The sequence below is a fragment of the Puma concolor genome, chromosome E2 (genome assembly GCF_028749965.1).
Source record: "Puma concolor isolate L17-30 chromosome E2, mPumCon1.1.hap2, whole genome shotgun sequence".
NCBI classification, from domain to species: domain Eukaryota; kingdom Metazoa; phylum Chordata; class Mammalia; order Carnivora; family Felidae; genus Puma; species Puma concolor.
The window spans coordinates 18,874,071-18,901,184 of NC_141681.1; the positions used below are offsets into that span (position 1 = coordinate 18,874,071).

General features: G+C 44.7%; 3 protein-coding genes and 1 pseudogene across 16 annotated transcripts in view; 2 read left to right on the forward strand and 2 right to left on the reverse strand.

Moving 5' to 3' along the window:
- Nucleotides 1-3,952, reverse strand: part of PRMT7 (protein arginine methyltransferase 7) — a 46,967-nt gene extending 43,015 nt beyond the window's left edge. For 4 of the 8 annotated variants that reach the window (XM_086689084.1, XM_086689083.1, XM_086689082.1 and 1 more), the window contains exon 1: nt 3,797-3,931. The gene's annotated coding sequence lies outside the window, so the exon portion shown is untranslated. Of the gene's footprint in view, nt 1-3,796 lie in introns of all 8 variants that reach the window. The other 4 variants (XM_086689077.1, XM_086689081.1, XM_086689080.1 and 1 more) reach the window with 4 other exon arrangements.
- Nucleotides 3,953-3,963: 11 nt separating this feature from the next.
- SLC7A6OS (solute carrier family 7 member 6 opposite strand) lies at nt 3,964-14,965 on the forward strand. The gene is made up of 5 exons (XM_086689116.1): nt 3,964-4,182; nt 4,307-4,601; nt 10,404-10,607; nt 13,011-13,131; nt 14,202-14,965. Exons 1-5 carry the CDS (start codon nt 3,995-3,997, stop codon nt 14,330-14,332), a joined length of 939 nt encoding a protein of 312 aa, XP_086545242.1. The 5' UTR covers nt 3,964-3,994; the 3' UTR covers nt 14,333-14,965.
- On the forward strand, nt 4,608-7,181 carry LOC147573415 (cytochrome c pseudogene; annotated as a pseudogene).
- An 8-nt stretch (nt 14,966-14,973) lies between the features above and the next one.
- Nucleotides 14,974-27,114, reverse strand: part of SLC7A6 (solute carrier family 7 member 6) — a 36,931-nt gene continuing 24,790 nt past the window's right edge. For all 7 annotated transcript variants that reach the window (XM_086689097.1, XM_086689102.1, XM_086689101.1 and 4 more), the window contains exons 4-10: nt 26,864-27,008; nt 26,051-26,174; nt 25,738-25,841; nt 21,916-22,012; nt 19,554-19,703; nt 19,259-19,442; nt 14,974-18,799 (exon numbers count right to left, since the gene is read on the reverse strand). In XM_086689097.1, the coding sequence (XP_086545223.1) occupies nt 18,705-18,799; nt 19,259-19,442; nt 19,554-19,703; nt 21,916-22,012; nt 25,738-25,841; nt 26,051-26,174; nt 26,864-27,008 (899 nt within the window). In that variant the 3' untranslated portion in view covers nt 14,974-18,704. The remainder of the gene's footprint in view (nt 18,800-19,258; nt 19,443-19,553; nt 19,704-21,915; nt 22,013-25,737; nt 25,842-26,050; nt 26,175-26,863; nt 27,009-27,114) is intronic.

Sequence of the window (27,114 nt, forward strand, 5' to 3'; positions counted from 1 at the left end):
ATGATGCCAAACAAGAATATATTTTTTAATTTTTTTAATATTTTTTTTTTTATTTTTGAGACAGAGCATGAATGAGGGAGGGTCAGAAAGAGAGGGAGACACAATCTGAAGCAGGCTGTGAGAACAGAGCCCGATGTAGGGCTCGAACTCAAAGACCCTGAGATCATGATCTGAGCCGAAGTTGGAGGCTCAACCGACTGAGCCACCCAGGCGCCCCAAGAACAATATATTCTTCAGGGATCACACTAAAAAGCATAGCAGGGAATAAGGATAGTGGTTACCCCTAAGAGGAAAGGGAAAAGGCTGGGATCAAGGAGGGCCATACAGGGGGCTTCAAAGTAATAGTACTGTTTCTTCTTAAACAGGATGGGGAAGTGCCACCTGGGTGGCTCAGTCGGTTAAGCATCCCACTTTGGGTCAGGTAAGTTCAAGCCTCTGCATTCTGTGCTGAAAGCAGAGAGCCCACTTTGAATCCTCTGTTCCCCTATGTCCCTCCCCAACTTGCAAAGGCTCCTTCCCTCCCTCTCTCTCAAAAATAAACATTAAAAAATAAGTAAAACTGGGTGGTGGGAAGAAAGATGTTCATGATACTGTCCTTCTTTATGACTTACAATTTTTAATAATGATTACTTGTTACCTACTCAATATTTGATTTTAAAAGTAATTTTTAAAAATTCTTCATCGAGAGATGTCTGGCTGGCTCAGTTGGAAGAGTGTGCAACTCTTGATCTTGGGGTTGTGAGCTCAAGGTCCACATTGGGTGCAGATTAAATAAATAAAATTTAAAAAAATTCTTCATCTTAAAAAATCCTTCAAATTCTCCAGATTCATCTTGTATGCCCTATTTCTGCAGAGATCTATTTCTGACAGAGAAACACCACAGCTCAAAGTCTGAAGACACCTGTCAGCAGGTATGGGCTCTACCAGCACCCTCCCACCTACCTTCAGAAAACCTCAAGTGTTCTACACTCCCCTTCATTTCTTGTTAAACACTGATCTATCTTCAGGAAACCTTAGAAAAAATGCCTACTCCATAGGTCCCTAAACATCCCTGAGGCATTTTACTGACCAGAGTTATTGCCTTTCTCTCAAAGTTATTTAGACTAAACACTTAATTCTCATAAAAGATAGGGAAAAATCTTTTCTTAAAAGACTCAGGCAGGGGCGCCTGGGTGGCGCAGTCGGTTAAGCGTCCGACTTCAGCCAGGTCACGATCTCGCGGTCCGTGAGTTCGAGCCCCGCGTCGGGCTCTGGGCTGATGGCTCAGAGCCTGGAGCCTGTTTCCGATTCTGTGTCTCCCTCTCTCTCTGCCCCTCCCCCGTTCATGCTCTGTCTCTCTCTGTCCCAAAAATAAATAAAAACGTTGGGAAAAAAAAAATTAAAAAAAAAAAGACTCAGGCAGTCAGTGGTCTGGTTCAAAGTAGTCAATTTGTCCTTCAGTGAAACTCTACTTCTAAAATCTCAGTATTACTCATCCTCTCTTCTAGTGGCTCCCAAACTTTCTGGCAACACCAGAAAGAAATATACTTTACATAAAGACACAACACACATGAGTACATACAAACTTTCACTAGTGTTTAGCCTTCCTATGGGCAAAGCCCTTTGATACATTCTACTGTATTTTTTTTTTTTTTAAGTTTACTTATTTGAGAGAGACAGAGAACACATGTGTGGGGAAGGGGCAGAGACAGAGGATCCAAAGCAGGCTCTGCACTGTCAGTGCAGAGCCCGATGCAGGGCTCAAACTCATGACCTGAGCTGAAATCAACAGTCAGGTGCTCAACCTACTGAGCCACCCAGGCGCCCTGATTTTTCTTTTTAAATTGATCATGATCCACTAAACTGATTTCACAACTTTTTCAATGTTTATTTTACTTTTTACTTTGAGAAGCATTTTTCAATGTTTATTTATTTTTGAGAGGCAGAGAGAGAGGGAGACAGAGGATCTAAAGCAAGCTCTGCACTGTCAGCACACAGCCTGATGCAGGGCTTGAATGCACGAACCGTGAGATCATGACCTGAGCCTAACCAAATGAGCCACCTAGGTGCCCGATTTCACAATTTAACTGAGTTGCAACCCACAGGTTAAAAAGTTTTGCCACAATCAGCTGTGAACCTCTCCTATGTTAATTTTTTTAAAGAGTATCTCCAACTATCAGAATCTGTAATGTGCTTTAAAGAAGTGTGTCCAAAAAATGCCACAGTAGAAAGAAATAACCATATCTGGCTGAATGTTCAGGGAAGGCTTAAAAGATGGCTAGGATTTAGATGGGCATGGGAGGGAGAGGGCACTTCACCAGATCAGAAAGACTTAGTCATGTACAGTTAATAAACCAGTTTAACTGAAGTGAAACTGAACAAGAGGTCAAACATATCAGTGAGGTACATACTGTGCAGAGTCCTAAAACCCTTATCCTGTGGGCCATGTGAGATCAATTCTGAAGTTATTTAAAGGTTAAGAGTGTAATACAGAACTCTAATCTATGGAATTTCCTTTTTGTCTGTGCTGTTGCTTAGGCTATAAATAGGACTATAGTTTTTTCATAACTTAGAGAAGTTACTAGTTTCATATAAGTTTAAATAAAGCTTGCAGATGGGAACCATGTCCTGTAACCTCTTTGAGTACTACACATCTCCTATGGATAAATCCCTTTTATTATTATGACTTGTCCTCTCCCAAAAGGACCTCACACTCCAGACTCAGGAGCTATTTTGACCCCCTCCTCATTCAAAAGACCTGTGAACTCACATGATGGTTTATAAGGCTGGAATGGAAACCACCATGCCAAGCCCTAAATGGATTACCAATCAGATTTCAGAGCAGATAGCTGCTTCATTCATTCAAGTTTTAGTAAAATTTATACAATATCAGACACTGCGTTAGGGACTGGAGAACTCCCATAAGTAAAATAAAGGAGATCTTTATCCTCCAAGGGATTAGATTCTAATAAGGGAGAGACTAAATATACAATCACAAACTATGTGAGTGCAAGAAAGGAAACAGGCAGGGCGCTATGAAAGAGAATTAACAAGGTTAATTGTTAGACTCTCTGAGGAAGGTGGCAATTAAGATACCACAAGGTAAGAGAGAAAAGTAGTGCTTATGTTTCTGGAAACCTTACCCCTACTTTTCCAAGAAAAAGTCCTAAGGGAAAAAAGACCTGTGTATATAAGCAAGACTGACAAAAGCCTGAATGACTGAAGCACTTCCAGCCAAAGTATTGAGAATGATAGATTAAGAGTGGGCTACTGTAAATCACACTGGACCACGCCGGCTTCGGAAACGTGTTTGGATATTGTTCTCACTCGCTGGAAACCACTCAAGGTCTTAAGCACAAAAACGTCCGCGTCAGATGTACGCTTTTACAAGACCCTTCTGACTAGCATGTGGTGAATGGACTGGTTTCCAACTACTGAGAACACAGTAACTGGGAAAAGCGAGCCCATCAGCAGTTCCCCGAATCAGAGAAGCGTGGGTCAATTAAGGATGTGATGGCTGGAACTCCATATGACTGCGGTTCGAATTTCTGTAGCTGAAGGGAGACGCCAAGTACTAAAATCCAGGTCCCCGTAGACGTCACCCTACAGAGTCGGGGCCCAACCGTATCCCAGTTTTCTTGCCGGCCCAGGCTCTCCCCACCGCCGCCCAGTGCAGACTCTAGAAAGGTCCTCGAGAGACGCATACCCCGGTGGCCTAGAAAGCCCACATCAGGTCCGTCGGCCAGAGCCGCTGGGCTGACGGCCGGACGATGGCGGCACCGGGGACTCTAAGTGCAACCCCACCTTCCCTACCTACCCTTGCGCCTCACCCGCAGCGGGAACCGCTCCGTTCACTTCCGCCGCTACCTCCACCACGCCGAAGCCGGCGTACGGGGGCGGGATCTCTCAGGGCCCGCTGAGAATGCTGGGAGCGAGGCCCGGAAGCGGAACTTAAAGGCTTTTCCGTCGTACCCCCCCCCCCCCCGGGTTCCCAGAGTCCTCCGCGACAGCCAGTATGGAGGCCGGGAGGACTGCAGTGCTTCGCGTGAAGCGGAAGCGTAGCGCAGAGGCTGTCGAAGCTCTTGTCCTCTCTTGTAAGCGCCTGCGGAAGGGCGGCGTCGAGTCGGTAGCCCAAAAGACACCTCCAGAGGATGTGGAGAGAGGGCCAGAGAATAATGTCTTCCAGTTGGTGGCCACCGTGCGCTCCCAGGTATTGGGCGGGATGGAGCCGATGTCTGAAGGGGATCTTAGGGCGCAAATGGGGGGAAATTGTATCCCTGACCCCTTGACGAGCCGCCTGCTTACCCCGGCTGCTCTTCCCTACCACCTCCCAGGAGGAGCCAGTCCAGGAGCTCGTTCGAGCCGCCCTGCGCCCTTCCCGGGGCAGCCAGCAGCGTATCCGCCGAGAACTCCGCGCTTCGGCTCGGGAGATCCGACAGGAGGGCCGCTACAGGGTGATTTCTAGCCGCCGATCCTCAGGAATTCCGTCGGGTAGCCTAGAGTCCGAAGACGTGCCGGGAAACCCAGAAGCCACCGAGGACGGAAGCTTCCAGCTGTTCGACCTAGTCCACGAGGAAGGAGACCCAGAGACCGCCGCCGCCGCCGCCGCAGTCTCCTCCAAAGTGAGTAGCCGCCGGGAGCAGAGCGCTGGCCTTCCCGCGAACAGATAGTGCCAGGGTCTGGGCACTTAGCATACAGTCAAGAGGAGGCACACAGCTTCGCCTTACTGATGAATGAATGATCTATCAGCCGAGATAACCTCCTTTTACAGATTAAGTTATTCATTCAACAGTATTTACTGAGTGCCCACTATGTGTCAGGCATTGTTCTTAGGTTCTGTGGATATAGCTTTGAGGACTTAACGTTCAGGTAGAGGAGAGAAACAGAAAGCAAATTTAATAAGGGCTGTACAGGGAAGGGGGGGCAGGAAAAGATTGGTTCCATTACAGAGAGGGTCTCAGAAAATGACATTTCAGTGAGGACTTGGAGGAGGTGAATGGCAAAGTACTGTGGATATGTGAAGAAAAGGCAGTTTGGTGTTTTCAAGACCAGTGTGCCTGGAGCTCAGTGAACTCTGGGAGAATAATAAGGAATTTGAGAAAGGATTCCTGTTAGACCCTGAAGATACTTTTAATTTTTGTTCATTTTTGAGAGAGAGCGGGAGCAGGGGAGGGGCAGAGAGAGAGAGGGAAACACAGAAACCAAAGCAGGTTCCATCCAGGCTCTGAGATGTCAGCATAGAACTTTATGTGGGGCTCAAACCCACGAACCCCGAGATCACGACCTAAGCTGATATCAAGAGTTGGACACTTAACTGACTGAGCCACCCAGATACCCCGACCCTGAAGGTACTTTTTTTTATTATTTTTTTTTAATGTTTATTTAATTTTGAGAGAGACAGAGACAAAGTATGAGCGGGGGTGGGGTTGAGAGAGAGGAAGACACAGGATCCAAAGCAGGCTCCGAGCTGCCACCACAGAGCCCGACGCGGGGCTCAAACTCACAAACCGTGAGATCATGACCTGAGCCGAAGTCGGTCGCTTAATCAACTGAGCCACCCAGGCGCCCCTTGAAGATGCTTTCAGGGACACATTGCCTTCACCCTTAGCTGGGTAATTACTGGAGGGTTTTGAGCAATGTAAAGATAAAACAGATGGAAAAACTCATCAGAGGAAGGTTAAAGGACTAGTTCTCCCTAGCGAATCAAGTTTGAGGCAGATTTAAGTCTAGAATGCAAGTCTCTTCACATTTAATCCAGTGGTCTTTCCATTGTTAGATTTACTAAATTTGTTTTGTACTTCAGTTCCAAAAAACAAAGGCTACCTGTATTCAGACTATAGAAATAGAAAACTCTCAAACTAAAAGGTTCACCCCCCACTGATTTAACAAAAAAAACTTGGGGCGCCTGGGTGGCCCAGTTGGTTAAGCCTCTCACTTTGGCTCAGGTCATGATCTCATGGTTCGTGAGTTTGATACCCACATCAGGCTCTCAGCTATCAGCATAGAACCTGCTTCAGATCCTCTGTCCCCCTTGCTCTCTGTCCCTCCCCTGCTTGCACTCTCTTTCTGTCTCTCTCAAAATAAACTTAAAAAAAACTTAATAAACTTCACTCTTCACTCCTTTTAAAAGTTAAAGTTTAAAAACTGAAATTTTAGTAACAAATATGTCAAGCAAAAAATATTTCATCATGATGCTGGTATACTTGGATAACAATTTGTGCATGATGATGACAGCCACATCTTTTACCAAAACTAATTGAAAACTGATTTATGAGTTATAAGTCAAATAGCTTAAAAAGTAAACCAACGTTTGGTGGAATTGAATCAACCAAAGAGCTCATTCAATTTTAAAAGAAAAACTAGTATATAAGCTGATGAAGGATGTGAACACAGACTTCCCGACAATGCAATAAAAACTAAACACATCAAAAATGTTTGCATGTCAGAGAGCGGGACATCCGGCTTGCCAGTGGGCATCTTCAGTCTCCATGTGAAGAAAGCAATTTAAAAATGGGTGACGTTGAGAAAGGCAAGATTTTTGTCCAAAAGAATGCCCCATGCCATACTGTCGAAACGAGAGGCAAGGCAAACACAAGACTGAGCCAGATCTCCATGGTGCAGTGTGTGCAAGATAGGTCAGGCCCCTGGATTTTCTTACACAGATGCCAACAAGAACAAAGAACCCCTGGGGAGAGGTGACACTGATAGAGTATTTAGATAATCCCAGAAAGTACATCCCTGGAACAAAAATGATCTTCACTGACATTAAGAAGACAGAGAAAAGGACAGACTTGATAGCTTATCTCAAAAAAAGAGCTACTAAGGAGTAGTAATTGGCCACCGCCTTATTTATTACAAAACAAAAATGTCTCATGTCTTTTTTTATATGTACCATAAATATTTTTTTAATGTTTATTTATTTGGAGAGAGGGGAGGAGTGCAAGTGGGGGAGGGGCAGAGAGAAAGGGAGAAAGAATCCAAGGAGGCTCTGTGCTGTGAGTATAGAGTCCAACAGGGGGCTCAGTCTCACAGACCAAGAGATCATGACCTGAGCCAAAATCCAGACGCTTAACCGCCCCTCAGGATTGTCTTTTAAACAGCTATTCAAAAACACAGCTGTAGAATTAATCACAGGTTTAAAAAAATGCTTGTCCATAGTAATTATCTTTTTAAAAATGGATTTAAACTGAAAGCAAACTTGGGTTTTTTTTTTTTTTTTTTTTTTTTTTTTCAAACTTGGGGTTTTATGTCTACTAGACTAGCAGGGGAAAGATTGATAGCACTGCTGGCAAGGCTAGATTAAAATGGTACACAATTGTAGTGCTTACAATTGATGCAAGGCTTTTGGAAAACAGCATGGCTTTATTTATCAGCAATCCTAAAAATAGCTTGGAACTTATTTTAAAACTACTTCAATTTATTTTTTTATTTTTATTTTTTTTAATGTTTATTTTTGAAGGAGAGAGAGAGACAGAGTGTGAATGCGGGAGGGGCAGAGAGAGACAATCTGAAGCAGGCTCCAAGCTCTGAGCTGTCAGCACAGAGCCCGGCACGGGGCTCGAACTCACAAACCGCGAGATCATGACCTGAGCCAAAGTCAGACGCTCAACCGACTGAGCCACCCAGGCGCCCCTATTTTTATTTTTTTAATGTTTTTATTTTTGAGAAAGTGTGCATGCATGTACATGTGTGCAAGTCAGGGAGGGGCAGAGAAAGAAGGAGACAGAGAATCCAGAGCACTGTCAGAGCAAAGCCTGATGTGGGGCTTGAACCCATGAACTGTGACATGACCTGAACCGAAGTCAGAAACTCAACTGACTGAGCCACCCAGGCACCCCTACCTAAATTTATTTTATTGTTGGGATTCTAAAGCCATCCAAACATATAAAGAAATTTAACAAAAGTAGTGACAGTATTTTTTGCCACATTACATTTCTCATTAATTTGACACCACTTAAATTTTAAGCAAATAAAGTACTATTTAATAGGAAATCTTAAAAAGTAAAAAAGTTCTGGGGCATCTGGGTGGCTCAGTTGGTAGAGCTTCTGATTCTTGATTTTGGCTCAGGTCATGGTTTCAGGGTCATGTGATCAAACTGAAGAGCCCAGGTCAGGCCCTGCGCTAAACATGGAGACTGCTTAAGATTCTCTTGTTCTCTCTCTCTGCTCCTCTCCCCCCTCTCGCGTTCTCTAAAAAAATAAAAAATAAAAACTGTATATATTTTTTATACAGTGTATATTTTTTCTTTTTTTTTTTTTTTTTTTTTTTGTTTTTTAATGTTTATTTATTTTTGAGACAGAGCATGAACGGGGGAGGGCCAGAGAGAGAGGGAGACACAGAATCTGAAACAGGCTCCAGGCTCTGAGCTGTCAGCACGGAGCCCGACGTGGGGCTTGAACTCACAGACCGCGAGATCATGACCTGAGCCGAAGTTGGACCCTTAACCAACTGAGCCACCCAGGCGCCCCTATATATATTTTTTAAAGTGAAAAAGTTCAGTTCATTTTATCTAGTGATCTCAACCCCAGGATTTATCCTAGGGAAATAATTCAGAAGCAAACAGCTATGGTCTTAACAAAAGCTACTGTTGGTTTACTAAGTAATTACTGTGCATTAAGTACTATGCTAAGTCCTTGTTGTGTTTTAATTTAACTCCTTTAATCTTCATGCAAACCCTATGAGGTAGGTGTTTTATCCCCATTTTTCACATGCAGGAAACACATTCATTGCAGCATTGTAGATATAGGCTAAAAACTGACAAATTGACATACACAACTGCCTGCACCATTAAAGTGATCACCATGAAGACTGGCAAGATAGTATGTATGTTTATACCAGCATACACATAGACTAGACTAAAGAATAATTTTTCTTTTATAAAAATGATAGATGTTCCTTATAGAAATTTTGAAAAAATGTAGGAGGGGTGCCTGGGTGGCTCAGTTGGTTAAACGACTAACTTCAGCTCAGGTCATGATCTCACGGTTCCTGGGTTTGAGACCCACAGCAGGCTCTGTGCTGACTGCTCAGAGCCTGGAGCCTGCTTCGGATTCTGTGTCTCCTCCCTCTGTACCTCCCTGGCTTGTGCTCTCTGTCTCTCTCAAAAATAGACAAACATTTGAAAAAAAAAAAATTTTTTTTTTTTTTAAGAAAAAATACAGGAAAGTAAAAAGGGGAAAAAATCACCTATTTTACCCCCATCACAAAGGTAATTGGAGTAAAATCAGCTTATTGTCTTCAGAGTATGGCATTTTTCTGTTTGCTAGTCTTTGTAAATATTTTAATGGCTGCATGATTTGCTGGACTAAGGGTGGGGGGCTTATAAATGGGAGCCAGAACTTTGCTTGTGAACAGTTTTGAGGTTGGTCAACAGCCTGCACAAAAAGTGACATCTCTAGTTCCTTTTGACTTTGGAGCAAGAAAGAATTAATTCCCTTCATCTTCTAAGTCTGGTCTCCCTTTATCTGCCTTAGCTATGCAACATTCCTCCCAATATGGTATCTGGTTTGAGCTACACAGCCTCCTCCGATGAACCCTTTGAGAGGGGTCATTTGTAGCATGCCCCCCTGGGTTTGCAAATTGACCTATGCTACTCTGGATGACACAGCCTGTTGCCCTGGAGTACCTCTTCCCTGGGCCAGTTCTATTCTGGGGCAATCTATCCTGAGCTATTCTTTCTAGCAGTAGGATTATAGGGGAGTTCACTCCTGGTTTGTGATTAAAAGTGGGAGGGACATCATTAGGGCACCTGGGTGGCTCAGTCACTTAAGCGTCTGACTTTGGCTCAGGTAATGATCTCACAGTTCATGAGTTTGTGCCCCACATCAGGCTCTCTGCTGTCAATGCAGAGCCCGCTTCAGATCCACTGTCTCCCTCTCTCTCTCTCTGTCCATCCCCTGCCTCACACACACACTTTCTCTAAAGTAAACATTTAAAAAAGAAACTTAAAAAATATTTATTGAAAAAAAAAGTGGGACATCATTGTGGGCAAGCCAGGTGGTGGTAGTCATGAGTCCAGGAATCGCCTTTAGACCCCTGTAGGAGGCCACACAAAATGCAGACCCCTAAGGGGAGAACATCATACTGAAGGAGCTTAGAAGACGTGGGGACAAGACCAGCCAGCTCTGCTGGCCCTCTTCTCAGGCCCATCTTTCCATGTGCTCTCTTCTGTCAGCCAAGCACAAAAGGACAGGAGCCTATAAGTGTCTATTTCAAAAGAAAAACTACACATTAGGTTTTTAGAGATAATTGAGTTTTTAATTTCATTGCTAATTAAGAAGAAACTAGTAGGACTAGGGAATAAGAATCTTGAATTTAACATAGACAACTATAGAGAGGCTTCTTTCACTCAAATCTTAGATTCCTCCTTTTGGAACATCGATGGTTTAGATCATGTATGTATTATCTCTTGATTTCTTTATAGATCTCTGACCCAGATGTGATCCTCTGCAATTCTATAGAGTTGATCCGTGAGCGGTTGGCTGTATCTGAGGATGGACCAAGAATTGGGCACCAGGAGGAACAGAAGGATGACTATGTATATGACATTTACTACTTGGAGATGGCCACTCCAGGATGGATTGAGAACATCCTCTCCGTGCAGCCCTATAGCCAGGAGTGGGAGCTGGTAAGGGGACCCATGAGGATGAGGGGCATGAGGTAGCCTAAGCAATTCTCTGGTCAGGATGCTTTGCATCCACTGGGTTCAAGGTTGTTCTTACCTCTTCTTGTTCTTGCTTAAATGGAAACATTTATTCTAAATGCTTCCTGGGAACCTGGGTTTAGTGCAAGAAATTTTGGGAACGACGGTCTACATTGATAATGTTTGCTCTTAATACATCTTTTATAAGGTTTGCAATATCATTTTTAACATTTATACCATCCACCCTTGGGGAAAAACATGGGGACTTAAAGAGAAAATAAACCAGAAATTCTTTTTTTTTTTTTAATTTTTTTTTTTTTTCAACGTTTATTTATTTTTGGGACAGAGAGAGACAGAGCATGAACGGGGGAGGGGCAGAGAGAGAGGGAGACACAGAATCAGAAACAGGCTCCAGGCTCTGAGCCATCAGCCCAGAGCCTGACGCGGGGCTCGAACTCATGGACCACGAGATCGTGACCTGGCTGAAGTCGGAGGCTCAACCGACTGCGCCACCCAGGCGCCCCGACCAGAAATTCTTAAACATGAATGGTAATAAAAGCTTTTTTTAAAATTATATCTTAAAAGGGGGGGATCCTTGGATTAAGAAAGCTAACATCCTGGGGCACCTGGGCAGCTCAGTCAGTTAAGCGTCCGACTTTGGCTCAGGTCATGATCTCACAGTTCGTGGGTTCGAGCCCTACATCAGGCTCTGTGCTGACAACTCAGAGTCTGGAGCCTGCTTCAGATTCTGTTTTTCTCTCTCTCTCTCTCTGTCTCTCTCTCTCCCTCCCTCCCTCTCCCTCTCTCTCCCCTCCTCCTTTTCCTCCTCTTCCTCCTCCTCCTCCCCTGCTCACTCTCTGTCTCTCGGTCTTTCAAAAATAAATAAATGTTAAAAAAAAAATTCTTTTTTTAAAAAGAAGAAGAAAACTAACATCCTGACATCTTTATTTATTTTTCTTAGTGAGCTCTACATCCATCGTGGGGCTCACACTCATGACCCCAAGATCAGGAGTCACATGCTCTGCTGATTGAGCCAGCCAGACGCCCCTTGACATCATTATTCTGTTTTGTTTTTTCTTAAGTTTGTTTACTTTGAGAGAGAGATAGAGGGTGTGCCCCTGCACATGAGCAGGGGAGGGGCAGAGAGAGAATCCCACACAGGCTCCTTACCGTCAACACAGAGCCTGCCATGGGGCTTGATCTCATGAACTGCAGGATCTTGACCTGAACCAAAATCAAGAGTCAGTCTCTTAACTGAGCCACCCAGGTGCTCCTGACATCCTTATTATTTTTTTCCACCAGCAGGGGAGGGGCAGAAAGGGTGGGGACAGAGGATTCAAAGCAGGCTCTGCACTGACAGTATCAAGCCCATGAGATCATGGCACCATGAGATCATGACCTGAGCTAAAGTTGGATACTCAACCAAGCCACCCAGGCATTCCAACTCTTTTGTTGATATTGTTTGTTTATTTTGAGAGAGTGAGAATGTGCAAGCAGGGGAGAGGCAGAGAGAGAATCCCAAGAAAGCTCCATACTCAGTACAGTGCCTGATGTAGGTAGGGCTTGATCTCACAACCATGAGATCATGACCTGAGCCAATATCAAGAGTCGGACACATAACCAACTGAGCCATTCAGGCACTCCAGACATCATTATTCTTAAATTCTAAAATGGTGAAAGGCATATTTATCCCATACCTACACTGCAACCATAGTCTCACAGTCACGAACCCACCCTGGACCATTGCATAGCCCCTCTTCCTGCCCTTACACTCAAGTTTTGGTTCTGATTTTTGGCATCACCCATAATCCATTTAATCCCTCTCCCACCTGGCTATCCTAAAGTTTGAAGATCACTGCCATCACCTGCTCAGAGCTGTCTCTCCTCCCCAGCCTGGTGTGTTCCCTTCTGGTGGAGTTCATCCTATCAGGATTGTAATGCCTGGAGCTGGACTCTGGGGAATAGGGCTGTTGTCACTATCTTGTAGCCTAAGGTTACTATAGCCTCTTGTGCAGCAGATTCAAAGCAGCTCCTAGGCTGCCTCATTTTCACACAGCGCTCTTAATTTTTTTAATGTTTTGGTTTTTGTTTCATTTATTTTTGAGACAGAGAAAGACAGAGCATGAGCAGGGGAGGGGCAGAGAGAGAGGGAGACATAGAATCTGAAGCACGCTCCAGGCTCTGAGCTGTCAGCACAAAGCCCGACACAGGGCTCGAACTCACTGTAAGATCATGACCTGAGCTGAAGTTGGACGCTTAACTAAGTCACCCAGGCGCCCCTTTCACACAGTGCTCTTAAATGATCTCTCCAAGTTGGTCTGCTAATAGCTTCCCCCCTACAACCTTAGAGGTTTTGATTTATACTCATGATTGTGTTGAGATGTGCAGGTGAATGATGACCAGCAACCAGAAGACATTTATGAAGATGATGATGATGAGAATAGTGAGAGTAACTGGCGCAATGAGTACCCAGAGGAGGAGAACAGTGATGGAGATGAAGATTCCAGAGGTACATGGGTGGCAGTGTTGGATGGGAAGGGACTGGTGGCATCTAAGACTGAGGTGTGAGCACGGTTCACTTACATCTTAACTGGCTTTCCTTCTCTACCATTCCCAGCAGCTCACCCACAAGCCATTGGAGCTCTAAGAACCCCAAAGACCAGTGTTTCCAGGGGGCCTACTGGGGTTTTAATGTCAGTCAGGGCTGGGTTTGAACCCTTGGTTCTTTCATGGCCTGTCTGTGGGTCTTGGGGACATAGTTAATGGCTCACTGAGCCTCATCCTGTCTCCAGAACAGTATTGCACTAACTTTAGTGATTGGGATTAAGGGAAACATCTATCTCAGTGTCTCTTCTCTCGCTCAGTCAGGAAAGTATTGGAGAGGTTTGCCAGTAGGAGCAGAGCTAGGATTTTGACAAATCAATTATATAACTTCTCAAAGAAGTTGCTGTGTTTATACCATTTTGAGGAAGCTGCAACACAGGCATGGTACCCTGGGGAAGGAAGAAGGAGAGGTACTCTGATGATAAAGTTCCTTCAGTGATTGTTCTTTGTGCCAACAAAAAGAACTTCTTGGTCTCTGTTAATGGAGGAACAATTAAACTGTGGAATATTCTTTTGGGGAAGTGCCTGTGATATGTTGAAAGGGGCAGACATGAAACTATATTTACAGTATGACTACAACTATTATAACAACAACAAAAAAAAAATCCTATACTTAGGGGGAGAAATGAAACAATATTCCAGTGTTGAGGGACTTGGTTTAAGTGGTAGACAAATAGGATTGCCTTTTTTTTTTGTTTATTTTTGAGAGAGAGAGCACAAGCAGGGCAGGGGAAGGGGACAGAGAAACCGAAGGGGCTCGAATTCACAAACCGTGAGATCATGAACTGAGCCGAAGTAGGATGCTCAACTGACTAAACCACCCAGGTGCCCTCCCCTGCTTTTTTAAATTCAAAATTCTCTTCACTAAGCAAGTATTTTAGAATAGAGAACAAAAAACCCAGACCTTCTTGAGATGGTAAAGGGTTGTCGTGGCCACCTAGAAACTCAAACAGCCCATTTCTTTGATCATTCTAGGCTCTGATGAATACGACAGCTTCAGTGAAGAGGAAAGAGGCAACAGCAGACCACAGATGTGGAGCAAATACCCTTTGGATGTGCAGAAGGAGTTTGGCTATGATAGTCCCCATGACCTGGATTCAGACTGATGATCCCATGAGATTCTATCACAGGCCCTTGAGGGCTCTAACTGCAGCTTCAGCCACCCTAGTAACATCCTTGGGTTTCTTAGCTTAACAAGTAGAAGGGAAAACCCATGTCCAACAGCACCCTCCTACCAGTGAAAACCTGTGCTAAAGGAGTGTGTCTTTTTCAGTAACAGTAGGGCCCCTTTGCCTCAATCAAAAGTGACTCTATAGTGTGGGGGGGAAAAATGCTGTAAAAATGATGCTTCCTGGCCTGGGGATTTTCCCATTCTACTCCTACACTAAGGCCAGTAAGTGGAGGAGAGCCTCCTGTTTCCTCAACACTAAGATTTACCTTTCTCATACCACCCGGCCACCTGCTTCCAGTAAAAGGCTTTCTTTTGATGGAATCTAGAAGGGCTATAGTTGGTCCCTTATAGCAGCAAAGACTGGATAGTTGTGGCCATAGAGATGGAAGTAGAATCTGCTTGAGCTATGAGAGGTTTTAAGTTAACAGCTGTCTCTACCACCCTGTTTCCTGACTCTGATAATGGTTGTAAAGACTGCTGTCTTCCTTTGGCAGTGGTGCCAGAAAGAACAGGATATGTATGAATGTGATACTCTTATGTTTAATAAAAACTAACTTTAAAAATGGGAGCAAGTCATTCCTTGAAAACCTTTTAGTTTTTATTTTTTTTAGAGAGAGTGAGTAGGGGAGGAACAGAGGAAGAGAGAGAAACTTAAGCAGGCTCCACCATCAGCACAGAGCCCGATGTGGGCTTGATCCCACAACCCTAGGATCATGATCTTAGCCAAAATCAAAAGTTGGATGCTCAATGGACTGAGCCACCCAGACGCTCCTCAAAAACCTTTTTTTAAATATTTTTTAAATTTTTATTCATTTTTGAGAGAGAGAGACATAGGGTGAGTGGAGGATGGCCAGAGAGAGGGGGAGACACAGAATCCAAAGCAGGCTCCAGGCTGCAAGCTGTCATCACAGAGCCAGACGCAGGGCTGGAACTCACTAACGATGAGATTATGACCTAAACTGAAGTCAGATGCTTGACCAACTGAGCCACCCAGCTGTCCCTCCTCAAAAACCTTTTAAATCTGAATGGCTTTACATGTTTTCCCACTGTACCTCCTATCTCCTATCCCCACCCTCGACCAAAAATGGGCAGGGGGGGAGTGGTTAGTGAGACAGCTTTCAGGATTGACCTTAGACACTAAGGACTTCAGGCAAGTGAGGAAAAGAAAAGCATATCCTGAACTTAGCTTTCCAATGAGAAATGTTAACTATGCACAGTACTCACTAAAAAGTGATTAACAGAACTTGGACTCCCTATAAGCAAACTCTGTCCCTACTTTATTCCATACCACACATCTTTGCTCTGAGTTGGCATTTATTCTTCTAAGAGAACACTGTCCCATAGAACTTCATGCACAATAATTATGTTCTATATCTGTACTGTACAATAGTAGCCACTAGCCATATGTGGCTCAGCTCTTAAAGTTTATGATTAGTGCAACTGAGGAATCAATATTTTTAAATTTAATTAGCTATATGTGCCTAATAGTTAACTGTACCGGATAGTACAGGTCTAGGAAAATAATACACAGAAATTTTGATTCAAAATGTGCCTTCTTGCCCTGTGGCACGAACACCCATCACATGGAACGATGAGTTGCACAGGGATGTCTTCTACCCACATCTTTTATAATTTAAGTATCTCTCTTTTTCTAACCTGCCTCCACCCATTCTTTCACTTTATGTTCATTTTGTAGGTCTTTCCTATATTCCTAGATTTATGTTAAACCTGCCAAAGTGATTAAATTCCATATGTACTCTTGTGGCTACAAAACCAACAAAATGTTAGTTTACCATCCTAACTATCCACAAAGGTACAATTCAGTGCTGTAAGTAACAGGCAGCAATTTACATGTGTAATACTAGTCATCTTAGTCTCCTGTAGGCATAGAAACAAAGGCTTAAAAACTACTCAGTGCCATTATAATGTGCTCACTGCTGTTTCTATACTCATTAAGGTTTGCCAACATTAAAGGGCTGACAACCTCACATACTGTGCCTACTGCAAAAGGGATTAGCACACCAGGAGAAGGATTGAAGGAGATGAACAACAAAGACCTTGCAGAAATTTAATTCCACCACAAAACTTGAGTGCTGTAGGAAGTCTCTGGCTTCCCTCCCACAGATGGGTTCTTGGGTGAAGTCTGTATCCAGCACAGAGGGGAAAAATGCAGGTGCCATCCAGTAATGAGAGGGGGATGACATGGCTCACTAAGCTTGTATGGGGTCACTTAGGGTGTGAGGCCCATGCTTCCCCCAGGAGCCAGTGGGGGGCAGCAAGTTCTTGGGACTAGCTGGTCATTTACTTCAGTGGAGAAAGCTAAAACCTTGGTCAGGGATCCTCAAGACAAGCACACACCACTTCAATGATTAGCTCCAGAGGATCCCTGGGAAAAGTGCCATCTTGCTTCAGACAGGAGTCAAGTTTACACAATCTAGGCAAGTCAGCCTTTGCACAGACTCCCTATTGCCCCAACCCATGACAGTAGGAATGTCCTCTCATTTTCTCATCCATGCATGCCCTGAACCGAAGACAGCTGTGCTCATGCTCCCCTGATTGTCTTTATTGAGCAAGTATGACCAAAGCCATTCCCCTGACTGCGACTGGGGCCATTTGGTGGAAAAGAATGATCAGGAAGGGAGATTGCCTCATTCTTGTCTTTACAATTGACCAATTCTAAAACCAAAGGATAAGAAGTCCAGGCAGGGGATGAGCCAAGTCTGCAGGTTCCTCTGGACCCAGGATGACAGTGTCTGGACACATCACAGGACAGATGTACAGTCCACCGCAACCATGGCTGTCCATGAGGGAACGAACATCCATTAGGCCAAATCTGCTCTGGCCTGACCTGGATGCTAAAGCACAGCCTGAGCACCAGAATTAGTTGCTTCCAATCACGCAGGCTGCTGAGGAGCCAGATTTGAGGATGAAGCAGCTTTTTCCCCCCTAAGTCTTCACTATCTCCACAGGGAGAAAATAGAGGTCCACACAAGTACCAAGCTCTTCCTGAGACTGCAGGCCCACCAAACCTCCAGCAAGCGGAGGCAGACAGGACAGGTATGCACTATCCCGATGATCCACACCAAGACAGCTCGGAGTGTAAACAGAGCCCAGTGTTGGGGATAGAAGAGGAGCATGCAGCGTGATGTGAGGTTTTCAGAAAAGGGAAATGACCACTTCTAGCACCAAGGTGGGCTTGTGTGGGTCTGCACAGCATCCCTCACACTGGCCCTTACAGAAAGAAACAAGCTATTTGGTGGCTTGGGTCCATGAGATGGTCTCTAAGCCATTGACAGCTGAGAGAATTCAGGGAATCCACTTGAATTCTAGAACAGTTCATGTCCTCTTAAAGTTCATACCAGAAACCCAGAAATTTACCTTCTATCATCTAGAACAAAGACCTAAGGTCTCAAGTAAAATAAAGGATTATCCTTCAAAATAGCAGTATTACCAGACTTCTGACTCATGAATTTGTTCATTTGTCCTTGCTGATTTGAGCCAGGTGCTTGTAATCTGTGACCTATTGACTAACGTGTAATTGATACATGAGTTTAAAAAAATCTTTAAAGTTCACCTTTGCAGCTAAGACTCAACAGAAGAATGTGCTAAAACCAAAAAATCTGTGGTCTGAGTCTGATCCACCACCACACAGAGACACCTCTAAGGGCAGAGGGACTCAGTTTGGAGTAACTTTGAATTTTTAAACACAATCAGTCTATGGCATTCAGTAGATGAATGAACACCAATGGTTTGCTAGAACTGGGGTTCTGGATTAAATAATATCAATAAATAATGGAATACAGCCGTCTTTCCAGGGAAAGATTTTGAGTCACAGGAAGAAATGATAGCATTTTAGGCCTCTACAGTCAGATGCTTGGACCTGGTCAGAGGAAAACTTGCCATAAAGCAGCCCCTTTTGTAGAGACTTCTGATTCAAACCTCAAATATCAAATTCAGAACCACCAGCCACAGCTATTAACCTAGCACTTCCTTTTCCCCAGTGCAACTTGCCAAGTGTTTGGTAAGCTGTACCTACTCACCAGAAACAAAACTAAACAACTATTCCCCTGACCCCAAGCCCTCCCACCACCACTTTCTATAGTTCCCACCTTCAGGCTGGCCTCAGACCCTGAGTCTGCTCCCAATGAGAGTGACCACCAAAGCAGGCCATTGGCCCTGAGCCCCCTTACATAATGTGGCCCACAGGATCCTTTAGAACAAGAGAGTTGGGCCTGTACAGTCTTGTCATCTGGACTTTGGTGGCTGTGGCTGGTCTTCCAGGCCTCAAGGGACATCACCTCTGGCCTCTAGTCAGTTTTCCTTTCAGCCTTTTTCTCTTCAGCTACATCAAGCTCGGTCAGGACACAAAAGCAAAGCTGCTGGGTGACTTTGGTGATAGCAGCTAAATGAAAATAGAGAACAGAATTCAGCAAACTGATGGTTAGCTACAACCCCAATAAGAACACCACAGTGTTGATTAAAGCACATCTATGGCCCCCTCCCACTTGTCCCTTGGGTATCCTGTGCCAGGCTGTGCCTCTTAACCCCATAAGCCTCACTGTCCTCCATTCCATGCCCAACCAGAAAGTGATACATGACTCCCCATCTCCCCACATGGATTGCACTTTCAGGAGGGAGTGTTTTAACCCAAAAATAGGACTCTAAAGTTAGAACTAAAGTGCTCATGTCACTGAGAAGTCACGTGGTCTCCAGTACATCACTAGTATAGGGGAAGCTTTTAGCCACCACTCCTACCTCTGCACACATCTGTGTGTGCACGCGCACATACACACACACACACACACACACACACACACACACACACACACACAGGCAGTGAGTGATGAGCAAAGAAACTTACCCAGGACATTCCGAATAAGTAGTGGCCTCTGGGACTCTGGCAGATAAACACCCACGAAATAGACAGGAACCCCGGAGAGGGCAATCCCGATGCCAATGAGGGAATTGATGGTGTCACTGAATAGAGGCACAATCACCAGAAACACAGAGCATGTGCAGAACACGATGGGAAAAAACAGGCTCAGCTGAAATGGAGGGAGGTGAGATACGAGGTAAAGCACTATGCGGGAACAGGGTACAGAGAAGTCACCTACAGGAGATGGCCCACCCCTCCTAGTCTGTCCACAGTCACTGACCTTCAGAGGCCGGAGCCGCTCAGGCTCCTTCCAGCGAAGATAGAGCTGTCCAGCAACAGACAGGCCCACGAAGAACCAGTAGCTAAAGCTGAAGTAGTTGATGAGCAGGAAAACATCTTCCACAGTGAGGTAGATGAGTGTCATGGTACACTGGAGGAGGAGGGGATGGGAAGAAGGAGTGGGCATTGTCACTAACAGGCCACCCCAGGAGACTACCTCCAGTTCTTTTCAGTGACCCCTTGGCATCAGATAGGTCAATTCTCTGCATTAACCTTCAAGGTGGCATCTCTCCCTCTTCTGTTGGCTCTTCCTATACACAATGCCTCCCTTCTTTTTTGCAAGCACTTCAATAAGAAGCCAGACTCCTTTCCCCTTCTGATGGCAGATATTTAGGCCCTCCTCACTTTGATGCATCAACCTCAACATGAAACACACTGCCCTCTGGAGACCATCACTCCTGAGTCCCAACTACCTGGCTTATAAATGGAGGAAATACCTCCAGAACCAACTCACTGTCCTGGGGTCTTAGAAATGTAGATTGGCAAAATGGATCTATACCCCTGATAAAACAGGTATGACAGAATTTGCCCTCTGGAACAAAAAAGTCCTAGAAGACAGAATCAGGGACTAGAGTCCTGGGGAAGGTCAGATTTACTTAAACTTCAAAAATATGGAGTTTCCCCATTTAATCTTTTCACCTATTATCAACAAAGGATTTAAAACAAAAAGAGCCCATTCTGGGGAGAGAAAGGGGACTGTATTGAAAAAAGTGGGGTGAAAGAGGATTCAAAAACAAGATGTCAAATCTCCCCTAAATTTATAAATTCAATGCAATCCCAATAAAAATACTGAGAAGATTTTATGTTATTTTGACAAAATAATGAAGTTCATAAAGAGAAATACAAATGTAATTGCCAGGAAAACTTCAGGGGGGAAGAAAAAACTATAGAAGTATCCTTAGTCCCTGTTTAGATTTCAGAAATTCAGGGCGCCTGGGTAGCAGAGTCAGTTGAGCCTCCGACTTCAGCTCAAATCATGATCTCGTGGTTCATGAGTTCGAGCTCCACATTAGGCTCACTGCTGTCAGTTGGGAGCCCACTTCAGATGTTCTGTCCCCTTCTCTCTCTGCCCCTCCCCTACACATTCCCTCTCTCTCTTTCTCTCTCAAAAATAAATAAGCATTAAAAAAAATAGTTTTTAGAAATTCAGTACAAAGCTAAATAATGAAGGTTGGTGTTAATGGAGAAGATAAGTTGAGCTGATGATACTACTTAAGGGGTATGTAATTGTACTTGGTACATATGAAGCACCCTAAAAATTAGCTATTATTTTTATACGAGAATAATTTTAAACTGTGGATAAATGGATTATTTAATAAATGATATTGGTATGGCTGGCTAGCCATTTGAGAAAAAATTAAGTGAATTCCCCCCGCTCACTCCATACACTATAAATTCCAGATGAATCCAAAATTTAAACTTAAGTAATGAAACCAGAAAATAACTAAATGACATAAATAAATAAATAAATAAACCGTCCACCAAATCTTGGAGTAAGGTTTCTCAAGGCCTTTGTTGGCCTTCATATATATAATACCTTAGTGCAAATGAGAAAATGGCAGTCCTACTTCAGGTCTTTTCTCATTTGTTAGAATACTTTCATAATTTGCTGATTTTGTTAGAATAAAATGCTTTACTGCTATCTACTGTATATAAATCTATGATGTCTATAGTATGAATAGAGGCCCCTAGGTAGTTGGTATACAACTGGACTGGCTTTTCTAGATATGCTTTCATTAAATTAAAAAAAAAAAAAAAAAGGAGCTAGAAAGGAGGAGAAGGAGAAGAAAAGAACTACTGACAGAAAAGATAGATAAATTTTACAAATTCATTTTTATATTCTTTTGTACTGTTTCCTTCTCTAATATAATTGTTTTACTTAAAAAAAATTTTAATGTGTTTTTATTTTTGAGAGAGAAAGAGAGAGACAGAGTGTGAGCATGGGAGGGGCAGAGAGAGAGAGAGAGAGACATGGAATCTGAAGTAGGATCCAGGCTCTGAGCTGTCCGCACAGAGCCCAATGTGGGGCCCGAACTCACGAACTATGAGATCATGACCTGAGCTGAAGTCGGATGCTCAACCAACTGAGCCACCTAGGTGCCCTGTTTTACTTTTATATTTTTAAAAAAGTTTAAGAAAAGAGAATAAACACTAAGAGGCTTGGAAAATATCTTAACTGACCAAGCCACCCAGGTGCCCTTTGGCTTGGGAAATGTCTTAAGAAGCTGCTATACCTCCCACCCAGTCTTCTCATAATGTCAGCAGGGGACTACAATCCCCACACCCGCCCCAGCAGAGCTTACATTGAACAATAAAGCAGGGATGGGTGTAAAACGCTCAATGTGGATCATGGACAGTACATCTGGGAGGTGGCCCTCACGGGAGCCCACGAAGAACAACCTAAAAGGACAAGAAGTGTGTCAGGATGATCCTTTCACTTAGCCATGCAGCCATACTCCTCAGACAAACTAGGCTCAGAGCTCCAGAAAAAAGCAGGAGGCAGTGTCTCAGGAGCATCACATGCTCTCTATGCATGCCCAACCCAACCTACCCTCACCCTCACCCCAACTTTACCCACAGATGTTTCCAACCTCCAACCATGGGTAGGTACTTCAACATTATCCAGGCACGTCCTACCTCACTGTTGGCCATGGACAACCGCCAGCCCCTCAGCTATAAAACCCACCAATCACCCAATGAATGCCTCACCCCCCCATCACTCACTGGCACTCCAATCCATTCCACCAAGGGTACCTCCACTCTATCACCCCACAAATTTCATACTTAATACAATGGCTGTTTAAAGAAGGGCAGCCAGCTCTCTCTCTCTATCTTCCCCGAGCTCCTGATATATGATAGGACAGGACAAGCCTGGGGCTCAAAGAGACAACCCAGGCTTCCTCTCTGTCCCCAAAGAGCCCTACTGATTGAGAAACAGAGCAGCAGAGAAATGAACCACAGACCAGGGTGTACAGCATCATCATGGAGCACATGGCATTCACCAGGCTTGGGAGGGCTGAGGGAATAAAAAACCTTACAAGAGATAACCATATCTGGGCTGGGAAGAAGAGTTGGAGTTTGCCAGAAGGTGAGTGGGTAGGTGGGAAACAGCATAGGCAAAGGCAAAAGAAGCTTGGAGGAGTGAAAGAGGGTGGCCTCCTTGAAGGTTGGTACTAGAATGCCTGCAGTCCCAGGATAAGGTGTGTGAGGAACAGCTGGAAAGAACTTGCACACAGGCCATGCTGTGGAGTCTAAACAAACACTGAGAGTCACCTGTGGCTCTGAAGTAAAGGCCTGACAGGATTTGACACAGAGACTCTGAGGGCATCATGGAAGCCAACTAAAGGAGGGAGAGGCTAGGGTATAGGGAGAAGGCCACACAAGAAAGCAATCTGTGACAACTGTCCCATAAGAGAAGAGGCCTGAATGAGGGTAGACACCCTGGTTTAGGAGAGAACAAGACATTTGTGACAACCTCAACTAAATTTGGTGATACATTACGTGTGTGTGTGTATATATGTGTGTGCACGCATGTACATGTTTGAGTTGGAAGAAGAGGGTAGACACCAAGGGAAAAATAAAGAGGCCACACAAGGAGAACTGATAGCACATAACATCACAACTAGAGACAAAGCACAAGTGGAGTGCATTGAGATACCTGTGGGCCATCCAGGTGGAGCCACAGGAGTTGAAGATAGCATCTGGAAGGGTCATAGGGCAAGATATTGGGAGTTGGCTCACACGAGGTTAATAATTTGTGCTAGGTAGAGAAGAAATATGGTAGAGGGGATGCTGGAAGGGGAGGTAATGTCCTGGTGCAGCAAAGGTGTCTAGTACAAAGACAAAGACAACTACATAGGTAATAAAGAAAAAGTGAGAAGGTAAGACAGAAACAATTGTGCATTATCTTGACATCACTGCAGTCCCCTTTATATGCAGACCCTTACTCTCTGCATCCCCTATCCCCACCCCCATTCTGTCAATGCCACAATATAGCTGAATGAGGTTAAAAGGCACCTACCACATAAGTATTTTAAGAAGACTGTCAGAGCTGGGGCACCTAGGTGGCTCAGTCAGTTAAGTGTCCGACTCTTGATTCCAGCTCAGTTCATGATCTCAAGGTTTGTGGGATTGAGCCCCACATCAGGCACTGTGCTGACAGTGTGGAGCCTGCTAGGGACTCTCTCTCTCTCTCTCTCTCTCTCTCTCTCTCTCTCTCTCTCCTTCTCTCTCCCTCTCTCTGCCCCTTCCCTGCTCTCTTTCTCTCTCTTGCTTTCTCTCTCCCGAAATAAGTAAATAAACATTAAAAAAAAAAAAAAAAAGAGCGGTGTCTGGTGGCTCAGTCGATTAAGTGTCCAATTCTTGGTTTCCACTCAGGTAATGATCTCTGAACTCACAGATTGTGAGTTCAAGCCCTACCTGGGGCTCTGCACTGACAGCGCAGAGCCTGCTTGGGATTCTCTCTCTCCTTCTCTCTCTGCCCTTCCTTGCTCATGCTCTCTCTCTGAAGGAAGGAAGGAAGGAAGGAAGGAAGGAAGGAAGGAAGGAAGGAAGGAAGGAAGGAAGGAAGGAAGGAAGGAAGGAAGGAAGGAAGGAAGGAAGGAAGGAAGGAAGGGTGGGTGCCTGGGCAGCTCAGTTGGTTAAGCATCTGACTTCGGCTCTGGTCATGATCTCAGTTCATGGGTTTGAGCCCTGTGTCAGGCTCTGTGCTGACAGCTTGGGAGCCTGAAGCCTGCTTCAGATTCTGTGTCTCCCTCTCTCTCTGCCCCTCCCCTTCTCATGCTCGGTCTCTCTCACTCCTTCTCTCTCTCAAAAATAAAAAAAACATTTAAAGAATTAAAAAAAGAAGAAGAAGATTGACAGAGCCAATTGGGATGTTTTAGGAATCAGTAAGGGTAAGGCTATAGGAAACACCATCTCTGGGTGGGGTAACTTGTTAAGAGTCACATCTGGTGCAACCCTGGCCACACCAGGCTGAAGCAAGGGAAGATGACACCATACTGTTTTACAAGACTTTGATTTCTCTATTATTCTGGTTACCCTAGGGAGACCCCAGGTACATGGACTGGGGTGTCAAAACTAGTAAGAAAAATAAACAGGATGAAACTATTTTATTAGTTCATCTTATCTGTTCATGCAGAAAATATCTATTGAATATCTATTACACTCCCAGTCCTGGGGCAGCAACGTTTATAAGGTGAGTGGAAGAGAAATAGGGAAAGAAGCCTTTCTCTCAGATATCAGAGAGTCACAGAGTCACAGGAAGAGTTTCAGAAGTAGAGGGTGGTAAGCATCACTTGCTTTGGGGATGCAGTAGGATAAGGACCTAAAAGCAGGCTAAGAAGGAGGTCACTGGTACACAATGTACACAGGTACACTGGTAATAAGAACATTTTTTTAGGTAGTAGAAGCCAAAGTATAATGGTTAGAAAAATGACTGACAGTCAAAATGCATACTATTCCCTCAAAAAGTGTGTCCATAAGGAAGAAGGGAGTAAGAAAAGTTGTTTTGTGATTTCACTAAGTAGAGATGAGAGAAGCGCAGAGCTGGCTCCAAATGAACATCCACCAAAGAGAAGGGCCAAGTGATGAAGCAAAATGCTAAAGAAGAGGGTGGTACTAGAACCCAGAGTGAGCCTGGAAAAGCAGAACTGCTCTTTTCTCTGAAACAGGAGGAAAGACAAATGCTCCTATAGATAAGTCTCTATGTAGAGAGGAGAGCAAGAGCCTACCTGCCAGCCTTAGTGTTTTTGAAATGAGGGGCAGAGTTATCCTGTACTAATACCTGGTACACAGCAAGTGCTCAATAATAATCTTCTAAAGGAATGAATCCTGGGGCTGCAGATAACCCACTCTAGGAGCCTAGAGTATAGTCCCTGACAGGATCACTACTCCAAGCTACGACCTTCCTCCGCTCTACCTCTAACCAGTTTGTCCTCGTCTCAGATCGAAGGGTGAGCTTCAAGCACACAATGTTTGCACAAAGGCAAGCATATGCATGCACATTAGCTTACACACACATACACCCTATATATCCAAGAGAAAGAAGGGCTCTTACAGGCTCACCTAGAGCCTGAGAGGATTAAATACCGCAGTCTGTTATTGGTAAGGCAGAAACACAGTACCTTGATGAAGCAAAGATAGACGCATTGAGGCCCCCAAAGCAGGACAGGGCAACGGCAATAGGAATGGTCCAGCTGAACATGCCAAATGTCTGGTCAGCAAATGTCTGAGGGCAGAGCACAGAAGGCACTCAGCACAGGACAGGCTTTCATAAGCCTCCTGTACCTATGCTATCAGGACAAATGCCATCACTACTGAGCAGCCCACCCACCCTCTAACCTAGACCCATCATCCCACCCTGCAGAACTGGAATGGCTGCAGAAAGAAAGATTGAGCCATTCAGTATGAAAAGGTGATGAGCAAATGGGTACTCACCACAGCCACAGCATCACTGTCAAGGACATCTGAAATGTTCAGCACTGTGTAATAGGCCACATTGGTCAGGATGTAGATGAGCGTCACAATTGGCATAGAAATCCCAATGGCCAGGGGCAAATTTCTGTCAGGACAAGTGAGACAGGACTACCTAGAATCAACTATCCTTGGAGTCAAAAAAAGTTAACCCAAGGATTTTTCTGAAGTTTAACAGTTCCCTGGTTCTAAATCTTTGAGGCAGGCTCCTCTTCCCCACATGGTCAAAGATGGATATGAATCCCATGCCCTTTCCATGGAGAAACAGAGAGAGCGAGGGAGAGAGGGAGAAGCAGAGGGGGAGGGAGAAACCCTTCTCTGTGAGGATAGCTGGGGATCAGTATTTGATCCTCACCACAATAGGACCAATGGACCCCAATGAAGGAGGAGCAGTGTCCTCCAGGGACTGGAGGTCAGGCTGGGGAACTGGCTGCCCAGAATAAGCTCCTGGCTCCTCAGGCCTCAGTGTCAGCACCAGAGACGAGGTTCTAACACCTTAGCCCCAGCTGGGTCAGCTACTGCCCACTGAAGGACCTCTCCTTGAGCAAGGACCCTGGGGATCCTTCAGTGTAAACCTGAGGGTGAGGAGCCAGGGGCTTTCCCACCTTCACTCATTCCTAGCTTACCCCCTAATTCCTCCAAGCTAGAAAAAGGGCAGTAGGGAGAAGAAGAAGGAATGAGAGAAAGAGAAAGGAGGAGAGGGAGGAGGGCAAGTGTGCCCACTATTAGCAGGAGTTCCAGCCAAATTGGGGGGAAAGAGTGTGATCCCACCATTACCTTTCTGGGTTTTTGATTTCTTCTGTTACAAAATTAAGGGTGTCCCAACCTGAGTAAGAGAAGAGGGCAGAGTAGAGGGCGAGAGAGAGGTCTCCCATGTCCCAGGAGGAACCCTCAAAGGCATCCTGAAAGTGCTCAGAGTGTCCTGTGGGGGCAAAGGCAGATAGGGGAAGGGGTTCAGGGAGAAGGAAGAGGAAGAAGGAGGGGAGAGATGGAAGGTATAGGGAGAAGAGGAAGAACAGGGAGAGGCA